At 40.8% G+C, this 18,672-nt stretch overlaps 1 protein-coding gene across 1 annotated transcript in view; it reads left to right on the forward strand.

Moving 5' to 3' along the window:
* atrnl1b (attractin-like 1b) overlaps nt 1-18,672 on the forward strand; it is a 78,641-nt gene that overhangs the window by 15,996 nt on the left and 43,973 nt on the right. The window contains exons 9-20 of the mRNA XM_054763977.1: nt 533-716; nt 791-945; nt 1,109-1,193; nt 1,277-1,491; nt 1,572-1,690; nt 1,963-2,095; nt 2,429-2,616; nt 3,652-3,865; nt 3,948-4,139; nt 10,621-10,845; nt 11,405-11,542; nt 15,694-15,787. Of these exons, the coding sequence (XP_054619952.1) occupies nt 533-716; nt 791-945; nt 1,109-1,193; nt 1,277-1,491; nt 1,572-1,690; nt 1,963-2,095; nt 2,429-2,616; nt 3,652-3,865; nt 3,948-4,139; nt 10,621-10,845; nt 11,405-11,542; nt 15,694-15,787 (1,942 nt within the window). The remainder of the gene's footprint in view (nt 1-532; nt 717-790; nt 946-1,108; nt 1,194-1,276; nt 1,492-1,571; nt 1,691-1,962; nt 2,096-2,428; nt 2,617-3,651; nt 3,866-3,947; nt 4,140-10,620; nt 10,846-11,404; nt 11,543-15,693; nt 15,788-18,672) is intronic.

Below are 18,672 nucleotides of genomic sequence, written 5' to 3' on the forward strand. Positions count from 1 at the left end.
TTCCACCCATCCACCCATCCATCCATCCATTCGGTTCGTCAACAAGGCACCTGTCAGCTTGGAGTTGTGTTTGGGGTCTTTCTGTTGGAAAACTGCCATGCGGACCATTTTCTGCTTCACAAAGTCACACACACTACATGTTGGTATTCACGTTTCCTCGTAATAAACCGCAACTCCCCAAGTGCGGGTAGCACTCATGTAGCCCCATATTGTTACGCTCCTACCTCCATAGGCAAGACACCATTAGTACTCACTTGTGTTGCCATCTGTTTAGACAAAAATAGCAGTTTGTTCACTCATTTTCAGTGCAGAATAAATCTATACAGTTTTTACAAGCTGTACACAGACTACTCTATAGTGCATCCAAGTTTCATTTCTATAATGTCCCTTGACAATATGAGACAATCAAAATAGCAGCTGAAAACATAAATATATATATTTAATATAGAAAAAATAAATACAATATATAAAAATATTTTAAAAAATCAATATATAAATTTTGTACATATGTTGAGAATTTTGCATCTTTCAGGGACCAACACTTGGCTTGTGCCGGAGACCAAAGGCGCCGTCCCCCAGGGGGGTTACGGCCACAGTAGCACGTACGACCGAGCCAGCGGCAGCGTGTACGTCCACGGGGGCTACAAGGCGCTACCCGCTAACAAGTATGGCCTCGTGGACGACCTCTACCGCTACGACGTCAACATGCACACATGGTAGGAAACATGAAATAAATCATAAAGTAACTCCAACAGATTGGAGTCATTTACTGACATTTATTTTGTCACAGGTTCATCCTGCGTGAGAGTGGCTATCCTCGCTACCTACACTCCGCCGTCCTCCTCAGCGGCAGCTTACTCATCTTTGGCGGCAACACACACAACGACACATCGCTAAGCAACGGTGCCAAGTGCTTCTCGGCGGACTTCCTGGCGTATGACATCGGTACGTACCTACCATAGGGTTGCTGTGTCAGCTTTATGGTATTTATGTGTTGCATTATTATCCTAATCATCAACATGAATCACTTAGTTAAGCCAAACAAACAGATGCCTTGGCATTACAGAAATAACCAAGCACAAAGATAAGCTATATACTTTTTTCTCAGCATGCGACGAGTGGAGGCTCTTGCCAAAGCCCGACCTGCACAGAGACGTCAATCGCTTTGGACACTCAGCTGTGGTCAGCAATGGGTGAGTCACAACCTTCAAATCTGTACTTTGAGACAGACCGACACAGAGAAAGATGCAGAAGGTTTTAACCCTTGCCTCCTCAGGTCCATGTTTGTGTTTGGCGGCTTCTCCAGCGTGCTCCTCAACGACGTGATTGTGTACCGGCCGCCCAGCTGCCAGGCCTTCTCTACAGAGGAGGGGTGCGCTAAAGCCGGGCCTGGGGTCCGCTGCATCTGGAGCAGAGGCCACTGTCTCCCCTGGGAGGCCAGTATGAACAGAGAGAGTCTCACCCCTGCTCCATTTTGCCCAGCAAAAGCAGGTCAGACAGACTAGAGCTTAATTTTATAAACACACACACACGGAGACTCCTCCCTAACTCTTCTTGCTGTATTTTCTCAGCCACTATTGACGAGCGATGCTACCGCTTCTCTGACTGTGCCAGTTGTACGGCCAACACTAACGGGTGCCAGTGGTGTGACGACAAGAAGTGCATCTCCGCATCCAGCAACTGCACTGTGGTAAGTCCAGCAACAGGGGGCGTCAGAGCTCTATTATAGTCATCGCCTGAACTCATTTAAACACATTTATTTGTGACTATTGAGTATGCTCATTGGGGTTTAATAAGCAGTGATAATAACCTTGAAGCTGTGATGCATTTCAGTATCTTTAGATAGACTATACAGATGATCATTAAAGTAACAGGGACTAAATAAAAAATAAATTAACTGATTATAAACTCACTGGCCTCTCAGTGCACTCTGACGTTCTCTTCTTCTTCTGGTTGTCATAGAACGTGAGGAACTTCACGGCATGCCCTGTACGGAACGAGCAGGTGTGCAGCAAGCTGGCCAACTGCAAGAGCTGCTCGCTGAATCTCAACTGTCAGTGGGACCAGAACCAGTCGGAGTGCCACGCACTGCCCGGTAAGACAGGAGGACCCTGTAGGAGAACTACATTTTTTTCCCTTTTCATCACATTTTAGTATAGTTAAGCTAAAGCTGCTATCAGCATTCCTGGCTGGCTTGATGTGACAGTTTGAATCTAGATCTCTTTATTTTGCCTGTGGGCACAACACAGTGGGAGTGGCACATCACATACTGTGTGTGTGTGTGTGTGTGTGTGTGTGTGTGTGTGTGTGTGTGTGTGTGTGTGTGCGTGTGTTTGTGATGTATTGCAACCTGAGCAAAAACTCTTGTTTAGCAAGCTTGTATTGCTTATTCCTCATACATGCTAAACAAGCAATCATCATTTTGCAGCCCAGCAGTGCAGTGAAGGCTGGAGCCTTGTGGGCGAGGCCTGCCTGAGGATCAACTCCAGCCGCGAGAGCTACGACAACGCCCAGCATTACTGCAAGAATCTCCACGGCAACATCGCCTCGCTCACCACCGCCAACCAGGTGGGCTTTGTTCTCGAGGAGCTGAAGAAGCTTCAGCAGCAAGACAAGGTAAATCACCAATGCACCTCCTCTGTATCATACCTTTACAGCCATGAGGAGTGTTTTGCTTGATTTTTGGCTTTGTCAGATTGCGTCTGATTGCAGTGGGTTTTTTTTTTCATATCAACCTGGGGGAAAAATGACTTCTGATGGGATTAGCTGTCACTTTTTTCACAATTTTCTTTGTGTTTTGCATCAGCCATATGCTACAATACTGTGTCTTCAAAACACATCACTGGCACCCAATGATTAGAATGAGACATGCTAACAACATTGACAATGGAGGACAATAAGCATCTTTTGTATTAACTTTGCCATGCTTGGGAGACAAATTTAACCAAGAGGAGAAACGGCTGTGAAAAAACTGCAGCCAAGTGGAGACTGTATGTGTTTATTTTTGTTATTTCTAGCAGTCTATCCTCAAATTTTAATGTGAGAGCAGGTACTAGAAATAGTACCACATAGTACCTTGTTTTGCCAATGCTAAAGAGTCAATAGCAGAGTTGGTACGTCTCTAAGACTGGGTAAGATTTAATATTCCACAGCCGCGCCATGTCTAGTCTGCCTTATCAATTAAAGCCAGACAATGTCCCAGATAAATACTCATAAAGCTGATTTGTCCTTGGCTAAACATTTCACCTGGACAAACAGCCCAATCCCAAGTCTCTTGATTAATGCTTCTCATCTTGCTGCACTGAAAGAAAATTGCATCCTCCTCACCCCTCCTGCTGATTTTGACTTGGTTATGCTTGTTGTACGTCCTGAGGATGTTGTTTGTTGTCAAGTCTGCAAACACAATCCTGACACCTCCGCCCCCCTTTACATCTGAAAACTTGGAGCCCTGGAGGCGAATGGAGAAATCATCTGTGAAATTATTTCCACTGCCATTTTTAGTAGCGTCCCCAGTTCCCACAGATAAAAACGCACCCGCCAATGATTCCTTAAACGGCGCGACAGAGCAGCACAGTCATGGTGGTTTATCTACTACATAAACAAGTTGCGGCTTCAGGCGTTTTTTTTATGTGTTAATAAATGTCCCCTCAGCGTTTGTCGCCCTGGGTGGGCCTGAGGAAGATCAACGTGTCGTACTGGGGCTGGGAGGACATGTCGCCTTTCACCAACAGCAGCCTGCGTTGGCTGCCCGGCGAGCCCAGCGACTCTGGTTTCTGCGCCTACCTGGAGGAGCCGCAGGTGTCAGGCCTCAGGGCCAACCCATGCACCGCCACCGCACATGGCCTCATCTGTGAAAAAGCCACAGGTGAAAGAGAGAGAGAGCAAGGAAACACTACACAATGACAGGAGGTTTGAAGAATTAAACATTGTCTTTTTGTTCCACACAGGAAACCCCAATCAGAGCTCCCGCCCGCCCTGCAAGAAGTCATGCTCGCTGCACACAACCTGTGCCAACTGCACCGGGCAGGCCATGGAGTGCATGTGGTGCAGCAGTGCACAGCGCTGTGTCGACTCCACCGCCTATGTCATCTCCTTCCCCTATGGCCAGTGTCTGGAGTGGCAGACGGGAGACTGTGTGGGTAAGCATCTCTTTGTTCATTCACTCAACTGCAGAGAGTATCAAGGTGTCTATTTGAAGTAACGCACGTACTTAAATTTATCCTAAATGTTCTAATTATAGCTGGATCGTTTCTTACTAAAATTAATTTATTTAACTCTAGTAATGATTTGGAGGGCATGAGAAAATAGAAAGGGAAACATAAGCTCTCTTTGACCACATGGTTATTCATTAACAAGTACATTGTACAACACAGCAGCAACACAACCAATGTTGTAGTAGCGGTAAGGAGCAAACAAGTTCATTGTAAACAACAGTACGGCAAGTGTAACACGCATGAGTTTCACACCAACAGCTGAGTAGTGACATTGTAAAGTGCATGCCGAGGTATATAAACCTGCCTCACGTTAGCAGTTTCTGTCGTGTTTCCTGTCAATTTGAGATAATAATTAAGTGTGTAGCATAGTTGCTATCTCATTTTGTCAGTTTTCATGACGGGCAACAAGAAAAGGGAAGCTAATGTTAGTTTAATGTTATTGGATTTAAGTGTTTTTTTCTTTTTGAGAGGGTCTGTTATGCCCAATTAGCTGCACAGAGTGGCCCTAGCTGTTAAATTTCCCTGTTGACTGAGCGGCAAATTGGCTCGTCACTGTTTGGTACCTTTGAGGAGTTTAAAGAGAATGAGGAAAGAGTAGTGGATCTTGGTGGACATACATGTAAGGGAATACACGTGGTAGTGTCTTCTTTTGTATTAATGACACATCTCTGCTGTATACCCTGTATGACTTTGCCCATCAGCTCTTGAGTTTAAAACCCCCTACTTCTCTCTTGTATTATTACCTCTTTGGCTGCCTCCTTTTTTCAGATGTGCGAGCACTTAAAACCATAACCTTGGATAAAATCTGTTGTTTTCGGCAGCCATTTTATATTTAGTCTTTTGGATGAAAATGCTTCTTGTTTTAGTCACATTTTAGTCAGTTCTATATGCGTGTGTGTATATGATATATATTACACACTGATATATATTTATTCTGCACATAATTGTCTTTCAGCACATCATTTTGACAAAATATTAGCATGTTAAAAAAATAAAATGGCCTTAACTATCAAACAAGGGAAACAAAAATAGGTTCTGATAGCTTATTAACCACTTGACTGGCACCCACACAGTACTGAAGCCTTCTGACTTTGCTTTCTTCCTGAGCAATGGTCAAAATGATCATTTAATATATAATGTTTTGCCTGTGTGTACCAAATTTATTGTAAGCAACCACAAACGGCATAGGTCATGGTAGGGGCTGCATGACGTCACTGACGTAACCTTGTGGCTTATGGTCCAAATTTTGCAGACTCTACGTATGATAACAAAGCACAAAAGCTCCACCTGTTTAACATATCGCAACATGCTGGCAGAAAGATGGCCACACAGTCATGTAATGTAAACACGGCAAAATGATGTTAACATTACAGAAGGCAAGTGTAATGTTCATTTAAACACATGAGGAACAACAACTGGTCTGATATGCTACATTTCCCTTCACATCCATGTTTCAACATTACACTTGCTGTCTGGCCAAAAATCCCTGCATGTTCAACAGTCACAAACAGTAACACACACACACACACAATCTAATGAATTGACGTTAGCACAACAAAGATAACGTTAGCCTGAAGTTAGCACTAAGTTTGCACCAAGGCCAACGTGGAAAGCTTGAGGCTTACTATGAAATTTATCACAAGCAAATCGAGTATCTTTGTATGTACTGTATATGATCTGTTAACACAACTTGTTGTAACTTAGCCTTCAGGTGCTGCTTGATGTTGCAGCCACATTTACTGCCTTCTCTCTGCACAATGCATTCCATTTTTCTTTCCACAAATCAGTAAGTTGTTTCCCATCAAAGTGCTCCCCTTGCCCACGTCACTGGCCACCGGGGTGTTGAGCAGGAAGTGCGCTGCATGCTAAGATAGGATGCATTGCTACGTTTTACTTTTTGACTGAAAGATGACACACACAATTGGCAGACATGTCATGAATTTTAAACATCTGATAGACCACCCGCTAACATTGTCATGCAGTCTTGTCTTGTCAACGAAAACTCACACACGACTTGTCACATTTTAGTCATCAAAGAGCCATGTTTAGCTTGTCGCTGTCTCATTTTCGTCACGAAAAAAGGCTTTGCCAACGAAATGATTTAGTCATCGTCACCGTTGACGAAAACAGCACCGGATAAAATACTCAGCGGCATAAACGTACATTTGTTTTTGATTGACTGAAAGATTGTTTCGCCGTTTCTTTGGCTGTTTTGTGCTTTCTTGTAATGCCACCACAGTCATAATAAAAAGTAAATGGGATGATTGCCACAAATGGAACTGAATGTGACACAGGAAAGTGGCTGCTCAGTACATAATGAGGAATACAGTAATTGAAATATCAATTACATACACTTATTGAAGGTCCCATGTATTTTCCACCAATTTTAATTAGATCTCTGGTCCCACACAATAGTGTATTTGGAAGTGAGTTGTCCAAAAGCCCTACAGGGAACACACCCTATTGTGTGTCCGTAGCGTTAATGCTAATGAGCTGTGTTTGTCTACGCAGGTTTCCGACAGAATGTGTGCACTTTATGCACTTTTTACATAATATACACTCTGCACTTGTCAAACATAATACATGCTATATATCACATACAACAAACTAACATTAAAGAGTGGGAAAAAAATGAACAGCAACATCATTATGCTAGGTTAGCCTATTCACTCCCACGTCTGTAGCGGACTGACAGATTGACAGAGCTTTATTTTAAGATGTGTTGTGAAGCCTTTTTGTTTTTATTTATTTATTTATTTATTTATTTTTTATAGCAAAGTGGTGTGCTTATACACGGGGCGGCTCGTTTAAACTAGGGGATGGTCAGAGTTGGTATTTTGTCCATTGCGAAGTTTGAGTGCCTCTTCTCTTTGAAGTGGAGCAAACAAGTGAGGGAGATGACAGCTTTTACTCACCTTTGGTGCTCATAAACAAGTTCTAGGAATACATACAGGTATTACTGTTAGAACATCATTAACAGGGATTGGGATGTTGCGATCCAATATTGATGCCATGTGCCCATGTGATCACAACAACAGTGTTTGTGGTGTCAGCCGTGTGGCGGTAAAAGATGTTGCAGCTTGTGCAAACCTTGCCATGCACAAGTTTCCCATGGTGGCACAGAACTGGGAAAGTTTTAACCTCATTGCGAATATGAAGTGGCATCACACAGGAAACTCCCACGGTCATTAGCTACAACAGAAAAGAACTACCTCTTGACAGATGTAAATGCTTCATTGAACACCTTGAACCTCTCTATATTGTTGATAAAACTATACCCTATGTGCATAAAGAAGTAAATGGCTGAGTTTTTCTCATACCTACTGTTCCTTCCTGTTTATACGTACTGACTAGTGTTCTGTTTGGTAATGTCCCTTGATTAAGACTTCTCTAACATTCCACACCACAAAATAAGTCATAAAAGTATGTATGATTCATGTTGATATCAGATCAATATTGGTATTGGCCAAAATTCAAGGCAGCAATATCGGTATCGTATTGAAGTGGAAAAAGTTATATTGGGACACCCCTGGACAGGTGCCTTTAATTTCAGCAGACCTATAAAACGCCACTAGGTGGCAGTGTCACTCTGCAAACGCTTTTCTTTCTGTTCCCGCGCCATTATTTTATTTTAGTTTTATTTCATGTTATTTTACAGTGTTTAAAACTAGCCTTGGTTATCTTTTTAAAAGCTGAGTACAGTATATTTCTTTTATGGCTCACTCATGCTTTGAAGCCTACACACTGCTACACACATGTTGAGCACGCTCAAGGTCGCCGTCTAACACAATTTTTAAATATTACCTCAAAGTCATATTTCTATTGGATTCTGTTCAGCGATTTGAATCTCACATGCATTTAAATGGAATGTCTCAGCTGAAACAAGACATAAAAGATGTTCTTTCCAAAGATGTGTTATTTTTACAGACTTGTCAATTTTATGGAGTGGTGCTACAAGCATCAGATTTTGTTGCAGGCATGAATTGATTTACCTGTCACAATCCATGGCGGCGTGCGTGTCTGTTTCTATGTTTGCTTATTGATTCCAGCGTGCTTTTATGTGGAGTTGCGAGACAAAAAAAAAAAGTCCTCCATTGTGCTTCTCGTTCTGTATGCCACTTAAGGCCCGCGCCATCACAACAAACTTAAATGGCCTTACTTTGGACTGATTGCTGCTGCGTTGTCATGGCTGCACATCCATTAGTAGAATAGTAGGAGATTTGTTTGACATAAACGGAGGTTAAAAAAAAACAAAAAAACTTGGTTTTGTCTCTGGAAGAGGGCGGGGACCTTATTTTGCCTTGAAAGTGCCTTGTCTGCCGGCCAAAGTGGCAACGCTTGAAGCTTGTCGAGCAATTTAGTGGCCGCCAAAGTTCGCTCTCCAGCAGCATCTAAGGCTTTTATTGCTCAGGGTGAGGTGCCACTTTATGTTAAAGCCTCTCTCAGCCTTGCTTTTTTCTTTACTCCTTAACATCGACTCTTTTAAACCAAAAGACTTATCCTTGTATCTGCTCTGAAATCTGTTGTACTGACAGCTTAACAGATAATGCCTTAATGCCTCGGCGTAAAGAACTTTAAAGCACCTTAATATGCGGGCCTTGTTAAAGTCTACGAAATCAAACAGAATAAAATCCTCTGTCAGGATTTTAGTCTCAGTTCTCAATGCAGATGTTTGGTTCAAGGTGACCCTGGTGGAAGGATGTTAAATTGAAATTTGCACAGCTTTATTTCTGTGGATGGGCAGCCCGAGTGTGAGGTACTGCCGAAATGTGTTTTTTTTGTAATATATATATATATATATATATATATATATATATATATTTTTACTTTAATAGTGATGTGGAATGCATGACAAAGTGGAAAGGAAAGTGGCACCAGAACCAATGTTGTAATAGTGATACGCAGTAAACTGCTGAGCCAGCATTAATACCACTCATTACCCAGCCCTAATTAGAAATACGCACAGATATATGTCACTTTTGTGGAGGTAAAATGATTTTTGAATTGCGACGTTTTCTACACCGTACACCAACAGCTGAGTATCACAACCAATAAGGGCATGCGGAGGCAGATAACAGCTGGATGCTAACAAAAATCATGTTACTTTAAATGCAACTACAGTCATCTTGTGGATTAAAAAAAAAAAAAAACATCAGGAGGCTACATACAGCCACAGCAAATGTTTTCTCTCCTGGCGCAAATTAGAAATATGCTTACGGTACTTTTTTTTTTTTCTTTTTCTTTTTTTTTTTTTTTTACTTTAATAAAGATTTGGAGTGCATGAGAAAGTGGAAAGGAAAACACAGCTTGCTTTGAACACATGGTCATTTATTAACAAGTATACTGCACAACACAGCAGCACCAGGACCAATGCTGTAATAGCGGTGAGGAGTAAACTGCTGAACCGGTATCAGTGCCACTGATGACCCAGCACGCATAACAAATATGCAAAGGTATAGTTCGCTTTTGAGGAGGTAAAATAATTTGAGAATTTCAGTGCTTTCTGTACAGTACACCAACAGCTGAGTCGTGCAACCAACATTTTAAAGTGCATTTAGAGGTAGATAAAACAGCTGGATGCTGACAAAGTCGTGATACTTCAAGTGCAGCTACTGCCATCTTGTGGCTAAAAAAAAATACAAGAGACTCTACAGCCGTAGCAAATGTTTTCTCACCCGGAGTAAATTAACACAAGTGCTGTACAAGTACTGTATATTTAAAACAACTTATGTTTTGAGAAGGTGGAAAGGAAAACATAGTTTGCTTTGACCACATGGTCTTTTATTAACAGGTATACTGCACAACACAGCAGCACCAGAACCAATGTTGTAATAGCTGCTCTACCAGCATTAATACCACCGATGACCCAACACTAATTAGAAATATACACAGGTATATTTCATCATTGATAAGGTATAATAATTTTGCAATTTCAGTGCTTTCTTCCATGGCGCTAATTGGAAATTTACACAGGTATGTTATACTTAGCATTACTTTAACAACTTTTTTTTTTACTTTAATAATGATTTGGAGTGCAGGAGAAAGTTGAAAGGAAAACATAGCTTTGACCACACGGTCATTTATTATGCATGGTCATTTATTATTTATAAGTATACTGCACATCCCAGCAGCAAAAGAACCAATGTTGCAATAGCGCTAAGGAGTAAACTGCCGAGCCAGCATTAATACAGCTTATGAGTTCATTGTAAAAAAACAGTATGGCAAGTGTACCGTGTGAGGTGCAGAGGTAGATAAAGCTGCTAGATGCTGACTACTCACGAGACTTCAGATGTAGCTACTGCCATCATGTGAAGTTAATAAAAACAACATCAAGAGGTTGCCTACAGCCACAGCCTAATTAGAAATCTACACAGGTAAATTTACTGTCTCTTTTTTCTGCCTTCAGCCCAGAACTGCTCAGGCCTGCGAACGTGCAGCCAGTGCTTGCAGCAGCCCGAGTGCGGCTGGTGCAGCGACCCAAGTAGCACCGGAAAGGGTCTGTGTACGGAGGGTTCCTACAGGGGGCCCATGAAGAGGCTGCCTAAGCAGGGCCAGTCCCAGGACTTGATCCTGGAGCCGGGCATCTGCCCCAAAGACAAAGGCTACGAGTGGACCTTCATCCACTGCCCCGGTGAGGAAGCCACTTCCTGTTACTGAAATTACAGAGAGCGTGTCGTCCACTTGCAACACATTGACATTTTGCATCTCCTGTTTTAAAAAGCTGCTCGTTATAAAGGTTTCTTGTTACAGCACAGAAAGGATGTGGAAGCGATACCTCCCTGCAGACTTATGCAACCTTATAGTCATGTAAAACAATGATAAACTCACTGCCGCTTGTAATGTGAGAATGTAGCTGTTTAGGTGACAGATCATTGTAAACTAGGGAAATTGTCTGTTGTTGACTTGGTAATATGTACCCACTGTTCCTTTTGCAAGGGCATTGCTTGTACAGTGCACCCGTTCAGGTCACTCCACATATTTTCTCATGAGGAAAAGTTGTTATATTTTTTCCTCTAACTTTTTAAAATTTCACCGGTTATTATAAGTTTTCAAGTGAATTTTTGTGGTTTTGGATTTTTTCCCCATAGGAAAACATGCTATTGTTTTAGGAAATGGCACAGCTCCACTGTAGTCATGAAACATAGTAACAATTACAGTGAAATGACCTCTGACCCCTGATTATATTTCAGCATGCCAGTGTAATGGCCACAGCACGTGCGTGAATGGCAGCGTGTGCGAGCAGTGTCGTAACCTCACCACTGGCCCCCACTGTCAGACCTGCATGGCCGGTTACCATGGAGACCCAACCAATGGCGGAAAATGCCAGGGTGAGTCAAAATTTCTGATAGCTTAACATGAAATGAACTTTTTTTTTTTATTTAGTTGGGAATGTCAATACAGTCCTGCACCAAAGGATGGCACTATTGTGTATCAGATTTAATGACCGTTTGTCATTGTTGTGTTGAAGCATAACATAAATCCATATGGCTTCTGGCTACATGTTTAAAAACAACCACAGGCAGAAAGCAGTTTTATTTCAATCACCATTAGATGAATTACGAAGGCTTTTTTAATCAAAAAGCAAGCAACTTAATTATAATTATTGTATGTTCTCACACAGTGTTCATGAGCATTTCTTTACTCAAATGCAGAGAGTACCAGGTGTATTGTGGTTTAGGGGGAGTGGTGCATTTTTACAAATAATAAAAAAAATGATGATGCTGAACAATATTATCATTTATTTAGAAACCATTATTTCATTTCCCAATAATACGTAGATGAGTATAGTAAAATATACCGCAAGGAAATTGTCAAAATTTTAAAGGTTTTGCAGATTTTTGCTCTGAAATGATTCACGCTACATACAATTACTTTCTCTTTCCAAAACCTTCAGCTTTACAGATGCAATATGTCGTGGTGTCAGTCATAGTCATAGTATAGGTAATTATAAACATCTAGTCTAGTGCAGGGCTCTTCAGTTGGAGCCCCCCAGGTCAAATCCGGCCCGTGAACGACATCAGCAAGCAACTAGCATTTTTGTAGCAGATTCCTGAAAACACCAGAGCACTCATGTTATATCAAGAATCTTTGACATATTGCTTCTGCTTTAATTTATGATGTCATTGTGACTATAGTAGGCATCTGGTGAGGTAAAGAATAAATTACATTATGTGCAAAATAGGAATAATCGTAACGGGAGAACAACATTCAGTTGCCATGGGGTGAAAAATACCAAAAAGGTGCTGATAGATTTACTGTAGAAGACAGGAAAGAAAGGTATACACACAGCTGGATGCATTATGGTTTTAGATAACATCTGTTCATGCATACGCAGATTGGTGCAACCTGTAAAAGGGGAACTACACAGGTGCTCATCACTGAGGAAAATATTCCTCTAGTCAATCCACCCAAAAGTACAAAAAGTACATTCTTTCTTCCTTTGCAATGAATGGATCATGTTCAACCTGCGAAGGTGCGAAGATGTGCTTTCACCAGGCACAGACACTGTGTCCGCTGACCCCCTCCTCCTCCTCCCGAGTGTTTTAGAGCGTAGCCAACCAGACGTAATGGGCTATTTATTTCTCTTGCAAAACCCCGAAAGGACGCTCCAGTACTCGAGCAGCCATTGACTCGTCTTTCACACGTTCAAGGCGGCTATGTTTACATCACACATACACCAAGTGGGTAGCGCAGTATACTAACCAGGGAGGATATTTATCCCTATCATATCCTATTCATACCCTTTGTGTTGTGGTCAAAATGCTTTGGAAGACTGCAAGCATACAGTACATGTACTACAGATACGTATCTTCAAAGTCTGATAATCATTAGACAAATGTTCAGTGACTTATGGACAATTAGTTGCTTAATCCGAAAGACGCTTTGCTTGATGGTGACCATGTTTTTCAGTTTTGCTTACACAAATGTGTTTGTTGGTCCCTTAAAGGGAAACTGCACTTTTAAAAAAATCATCCACAATCCTTATGTGAGACCTGAACACACGTGTCTTTCTCTTTTCTGTATGTTCTAAAGATATAAAAACAGCTCAAAAGAGACAGCTATGAATGCATGTAAGGGGTGCAACTGTTCCGCCTGTAAAGCCTTCTGGAAAAAACCTCCAAAAACCGCCAGCAGTGCTCCATTTACATAACAGCAATGCGGTTTTGTTTGGAGCTCGTTTTAACAGACTTGGCAGAGCAACTACGATGGCTGTCACGTTCATGGGGTACATGCTAACTTACTTTTTTAAAGTGCCACTTTAAAAACAACCTTTCTCTCTTGTTACCATAATAATAATTGTGTCTTGTCTTCAAAGCACTAGTTGTGTGTCTAAGTTGTTCAACATAAACACGTAGTTTATCCAGCTTTAAAATAGTGACGCTATCACAGGATCTTGTAAACTACCAATAGCTCGCCATCTGATCAGCTGAGTAGCTCAGAAAAGAATATATGCTTAAACTCTTAGTATTTATCATAACTATTTATTTCAGACATGATGCATGCATCTAATGAGAAATTAGCACAAAATAGCATAAAGACAATAACACCACTGTGTGATTGGAGATGTTCTTTGTAAGTAAAGTACAATCAAAATGTTGGCAGTCACATAAAACACAAATAGCTCAGCTCTCCTTTATTTTTTTCCAAAGTAGTTTTACTAGTGCTGGAAGTTGGATATACCTGTATAGTTGCGTTCAAAGACACCACGTCATTTAAGTTAGAATTTTCTGGGATTTCTGAGCATACTTAAATGCAGTATATTATATATACCACACATACATGCATAATAAAGACGTTGTTGTGATGTACAGAGTGTCTGAATGAATGCATTTCGCAATCTGTCTAGTGACAATGAGGAAGTGTTGTTGCTATAACAAATGGACTAGAGACATATTTGTTTGGAGTTGGAGAGGCATATATGGTGTTGGAATTGCACTGCCATTGATGTGTTCAGATCAGAATAAAGTTTTAAAAGAGCATCAAACTCTGTGTGACTGTGGGGAGCTACACTGTGCCACCGTCTGTCGTCATAACAGAGGGTCATGGCTTGCAATGATGTGTATGTGTTAATTATGCTAAGAAAATTAACCTAATTAATGAAATAAATTAATTACCGCCCTTAATGCGCTATTTTTGACAGCCCTAATATATATAAAACGTAATAACTGGTTGTGGTTGGGCCACCCTTAACAGCAACAACTACAATAAAGTGTTTGTGATACTAGCAATGAGTCTCTTACAACGCTTTGGAGGAATTTTGGCCCGCTCATCTCTGCAGAATTGTTGTAATTCAGCCACATTGGAGGGTTTTTGAGCATATGAACCGCAGAACCCAAGTTGATTTTAGTTTTAAGTCACTGTTCCCAAATTACCACTGGAGCCAACTCTTTTGGCTGTGCAATTGATTTATATACAGAAAAAGGAAAAAAGAAAGCAGCAGGTCTCTAACATAAAGTGTCCACTAGTTCAGAGTCCAACGCGTCCAGGTGTGGCAGGTTGGGAGGAGAGAGAAATGGGAGGTGCCTCTTATGTCGGGCTGGCTCAGATGAGCGGGAGTCCTCCAAAAGAAACAAAAACCCACCTGCACCAACTTTGGACAATCAGCCACAACTACACAACAAAAATACAAACTTACATTTTACCAGGGTTGTAACGTCACAAAGAGATGGCCGGACATTCTCCTTCAGGATTTTTTGGTAGACAGCAGAATTCAGGGTTCCATTTATCACAGCAAGTCTCCAGGTCCTGAAGCAGCAAAGCAGCTCAGACCATCACACTACCACCACCATATTTTACTGTTTTTACTGGTATGATGTTCTTTTTCTGCGGCGTTACTTTTATTCCAGACACACACACATAAGACACACACCTTCCAAAAAGTTCAACCTTTGTCTCGTCAGACCACAGAGTATTTTCACAAAGGTCTTGTGAAATAAATGAATAAATAAATCAGGAAGGGGGCAAACACTTTTTCACACTGCTGTGTATATAAGTTCACCTCATTATAACACTGAGTATAGATTGCAGGACCAGCCAAATTATGAAAAAACATAGTCTGTAAATTTATATATACTGTATTTAAAGACACTTTGGTGAGTGACTTTGAGACATTTTTTTTTGTTGGTAAAGCGTATTACTACTTGTATACGTGTCTTTAGTATAAACATTTCAACCCTTTTTTGTTACATTACACCATACGCCAGTGAGATTCATCATGGTTGCTCACCAAGTATTTCTAGTGTTTGCAGCTGTTTTAAAACATCAGTACATTGATGCAAAGGTTTTTTTGATGGGAAATGTAGGCTCTGATCTTCATCTCATATGGCAGTGATGGTCCTCAGCTAAATTTATTAATGTGGGTTAATGTGAAAACCATAACCTTTCACTTTCATGCAAAAAAGTATTTGTCCTTTTCGTTGTCTTTCTTTGGTCCAGTTTGTCTTTCTTTCCCTTATTCATACCATCTGTCCCCATGCAGCCTGTAAGTGCAACGGACATGCAAGTGTGTGCCAGGTGCTAACTGGCAAGTGCTTCTGCACCACCAAGGGCATCAAAGGGGACCAGTGCCAGCTGTGAGTACAACACACACACACACACACACTCAAACACATATGACGCAATAATTTAGTGCAACTCTTCAGTGCTTCCTGTTCCAATGGCTGTCCTGAACATAATTTAGCTTTTAGCGGCACATTAGATGGTCAGTTTACCAACTCTACACACACACACCCACACACACACACACACACATACATACGCACTAGAGATCCACTGTCAGTGTTGACGCCGTCTCAATCAGAAGCCGCTGCCTTCGCTCTCTTGCTTTAACCCACCTTTTTATAATATAATCTATCAGTGTGTATCTGTTCAACTGTCTGCCGACGGTTGAATTAGTCATTACTGCTGTCAAGGAGAAGTCAGGAGGACACTACAGATAAGCATATACACATTAGGGGGAAATTAATGGGATTTGGATCACATTAAGGCCCACTGACTTTCAGTAACCTTTTTCTCCTAATTGCGTAATCAAAGTTGAAAGCGACAAGATCACCACTCACATCTCCTGCAAGTACATTTGCATCTAATTGTGACTCATGACTTCTTTTATGGTGTAGTCATAAGCACTGATTCCTGACGTCCGTCTTAAAATGAGCGGATTTTGTTCTTGCTTGCTGGAAAGCAAAGCCATGTTGCTGTGCGCTGACAGACAGAAAGTGCACCTCCTGCATGATTTCTGCTGACAGGGTCAATTCCTCCCCTCCCACCACCTCCAGTGTGGGAAGACTACCCCACTTAGCTGCGCACTTTCCCAGTTGTAAGCAGAATGGACACTGAGGGGGTTTCATTTGCCTAATGCAGTGGTTCTCAATTATTTTCTGTCAAGTCCCCACTGGGGGACAGAAATGTTTTTCCGCCCCTCCGATTTGTAATATTATTGAGAAACCGATATGTATTTACAGTATCGATAGTGTACAGACTGAACTCAAAACTGAAACCAGCGAAATGCAACAATATGGAGAGCAGTGAAGCGAGTGTATGCTAAGTACGACAAATTCATACATGTTGGTATGTCTGCACAAATATTGAAAGTCGTCCCTGCCTCTCACTGCGCCACTCTAGCAGGTCCCGCCCCACTATTTGAGAAGCACTGGCCAAATGCAAGGAGAGAGCCATCCTGGCAGTGACCTACTCAGGCAAATTCTTCCTTTTTTGGAGGGGGCTGTTTTTGACATTTTGTATGAAAAAAGAAAAAGTAAATGAAATTGTAACGTGCTATTATAGAAAAAAGGATACGCTGGAGAGCATGAAAACCTACCAACATTTTTGCAAAAATGTAGGTTTTACTGAAATTTCTAAACTGATATTTTTGGTTGTTTTTGACATTTTGCAACAAAAATAAATAAATACAATTGGAATATGCTAATATTGTAACCAGTGTACAATTGAAATATTGCCAGTCATAAATAAAACACAAATAACAGTCATAAATAAAACACAGAGTTCTATTTAATAAAGATATTTATGTGTTATTTCATTCTGTTAATTCTGTGATTTTGGACAAAAAAAAATATTACTGAACAATTCATTTCCCATTTATTTGTATCACTCCAAAACATTCAGGTTTGTGTCAAATAGTGCATAAATTGTTTCACAAAAATAAAGGCTAAAAAAACAACAACAAAAACTATCCGCCCTAAAGTTTGTCTTTTAATAATTACCTATTTGCCAGGGGCCCTTGGAATTGTCTAACGGTGCCCCTGGCTAATAACACTCATCATAAATATATACAAAAATGTACATTTAATACATGTTATCAGAATTGGCAGCATAAAATCCTGATTGGAGCATCCCTAATTTCAACAAATAAGTGGTATAGAATTTTGTAAATAATTTCTGTAATGGAAACTCCCTGCCATTCCTAACTTATCTAGTGACCTAGAACACTAAACAAGCATACAGTCGACGGTTAATCACGGATAATTGGTTTCACACCCAGCCGTGAGAAATGAATTTCCGCGGTATAGGATTCATTGTTAATTAATGGCATATTTTCATAGTTAGAGCATCTAAAACCTATTTATGACTTTGTAAATATGGGTTTTAATGTTATTAGAGTCTTGTAGACATGAAATAACAGCCCTATATTCACCTTTACACTCCTATTATTCATTATTACAGGACTCAAGACGGCCGCTATCTAGCGAGTTATCAAGCTAGACGGACTAGCTAGCTAATCAGTTAGCCTCAAATTTATGTCTTCTAAACTAAAGAAGATAAAAACTCACCACTTCCACACGGAATGGGAGGAGAACTTTTTTTTCCACTCTATCATGCCGGACATGCCATGGCTGACTGACTTCATGCTGTTCTAAGGTAACATAATGAAAGATAATGTCTGATACATTTTTTTTGTCATTACTGCCGCTTGTTTGGACTAATAATAGACCATAGTCTACCATGAAACAGCTATCATTTATTAATTAATTAATTTTCTGAAAAACGTGATATAGTGAGGGAGTAATAATCAAATTGTGATATTGCGAGGGATGACTATTGCTTCTTTCTCATCTTGAATGTAAAAAACCCGAATCCTTTGGTGTTTTACAGTTTTACTGCAGTTTTCTGTATGACTTTTTATTATTTTTTGTTTATTATTTTTTTTCAAGGTGCCACGTCCCCCATGAAGTCCACTGGGCGTCACACTTGGAAATTGTCTTGTCACAGGGCTTGCAAAAAAAAAAAAAAAGTAAATAAGCACTTGGAAATAGAGGAAAAAAAAGTGAGCCCTCTTTGAGTGTTTTCTGTCATCTTGGTGAGGAATTAAAGGATCGATTGGCCAAAAATGTCATATTGATTAGTAGCTCCAGATGCGCCGCTTTGCTGTAGAATGCATAGCAACACTGGGGTAGCAGGTGGCTAACAGTTGCTACAAATGACTTACTGGAACATGAAAGCA

Source organism: Dunckerocampus dactyliophorus, chromosome 2 (genome assembly GCF_027744805.1).
Source record: "Dunckerocampus dactyliophorus isolate RoL2022-P2 chromosome 2, RoL_Ddac_1.1, whole genome shotgun sequence".
Lineage (NCBI taxonomy): Eukaryota > Metazoa > Chordata > Actinopteri > Syngnathiformes > Syngnathidae > Dunckerocampus > Dunckerocampus dactyliophorus.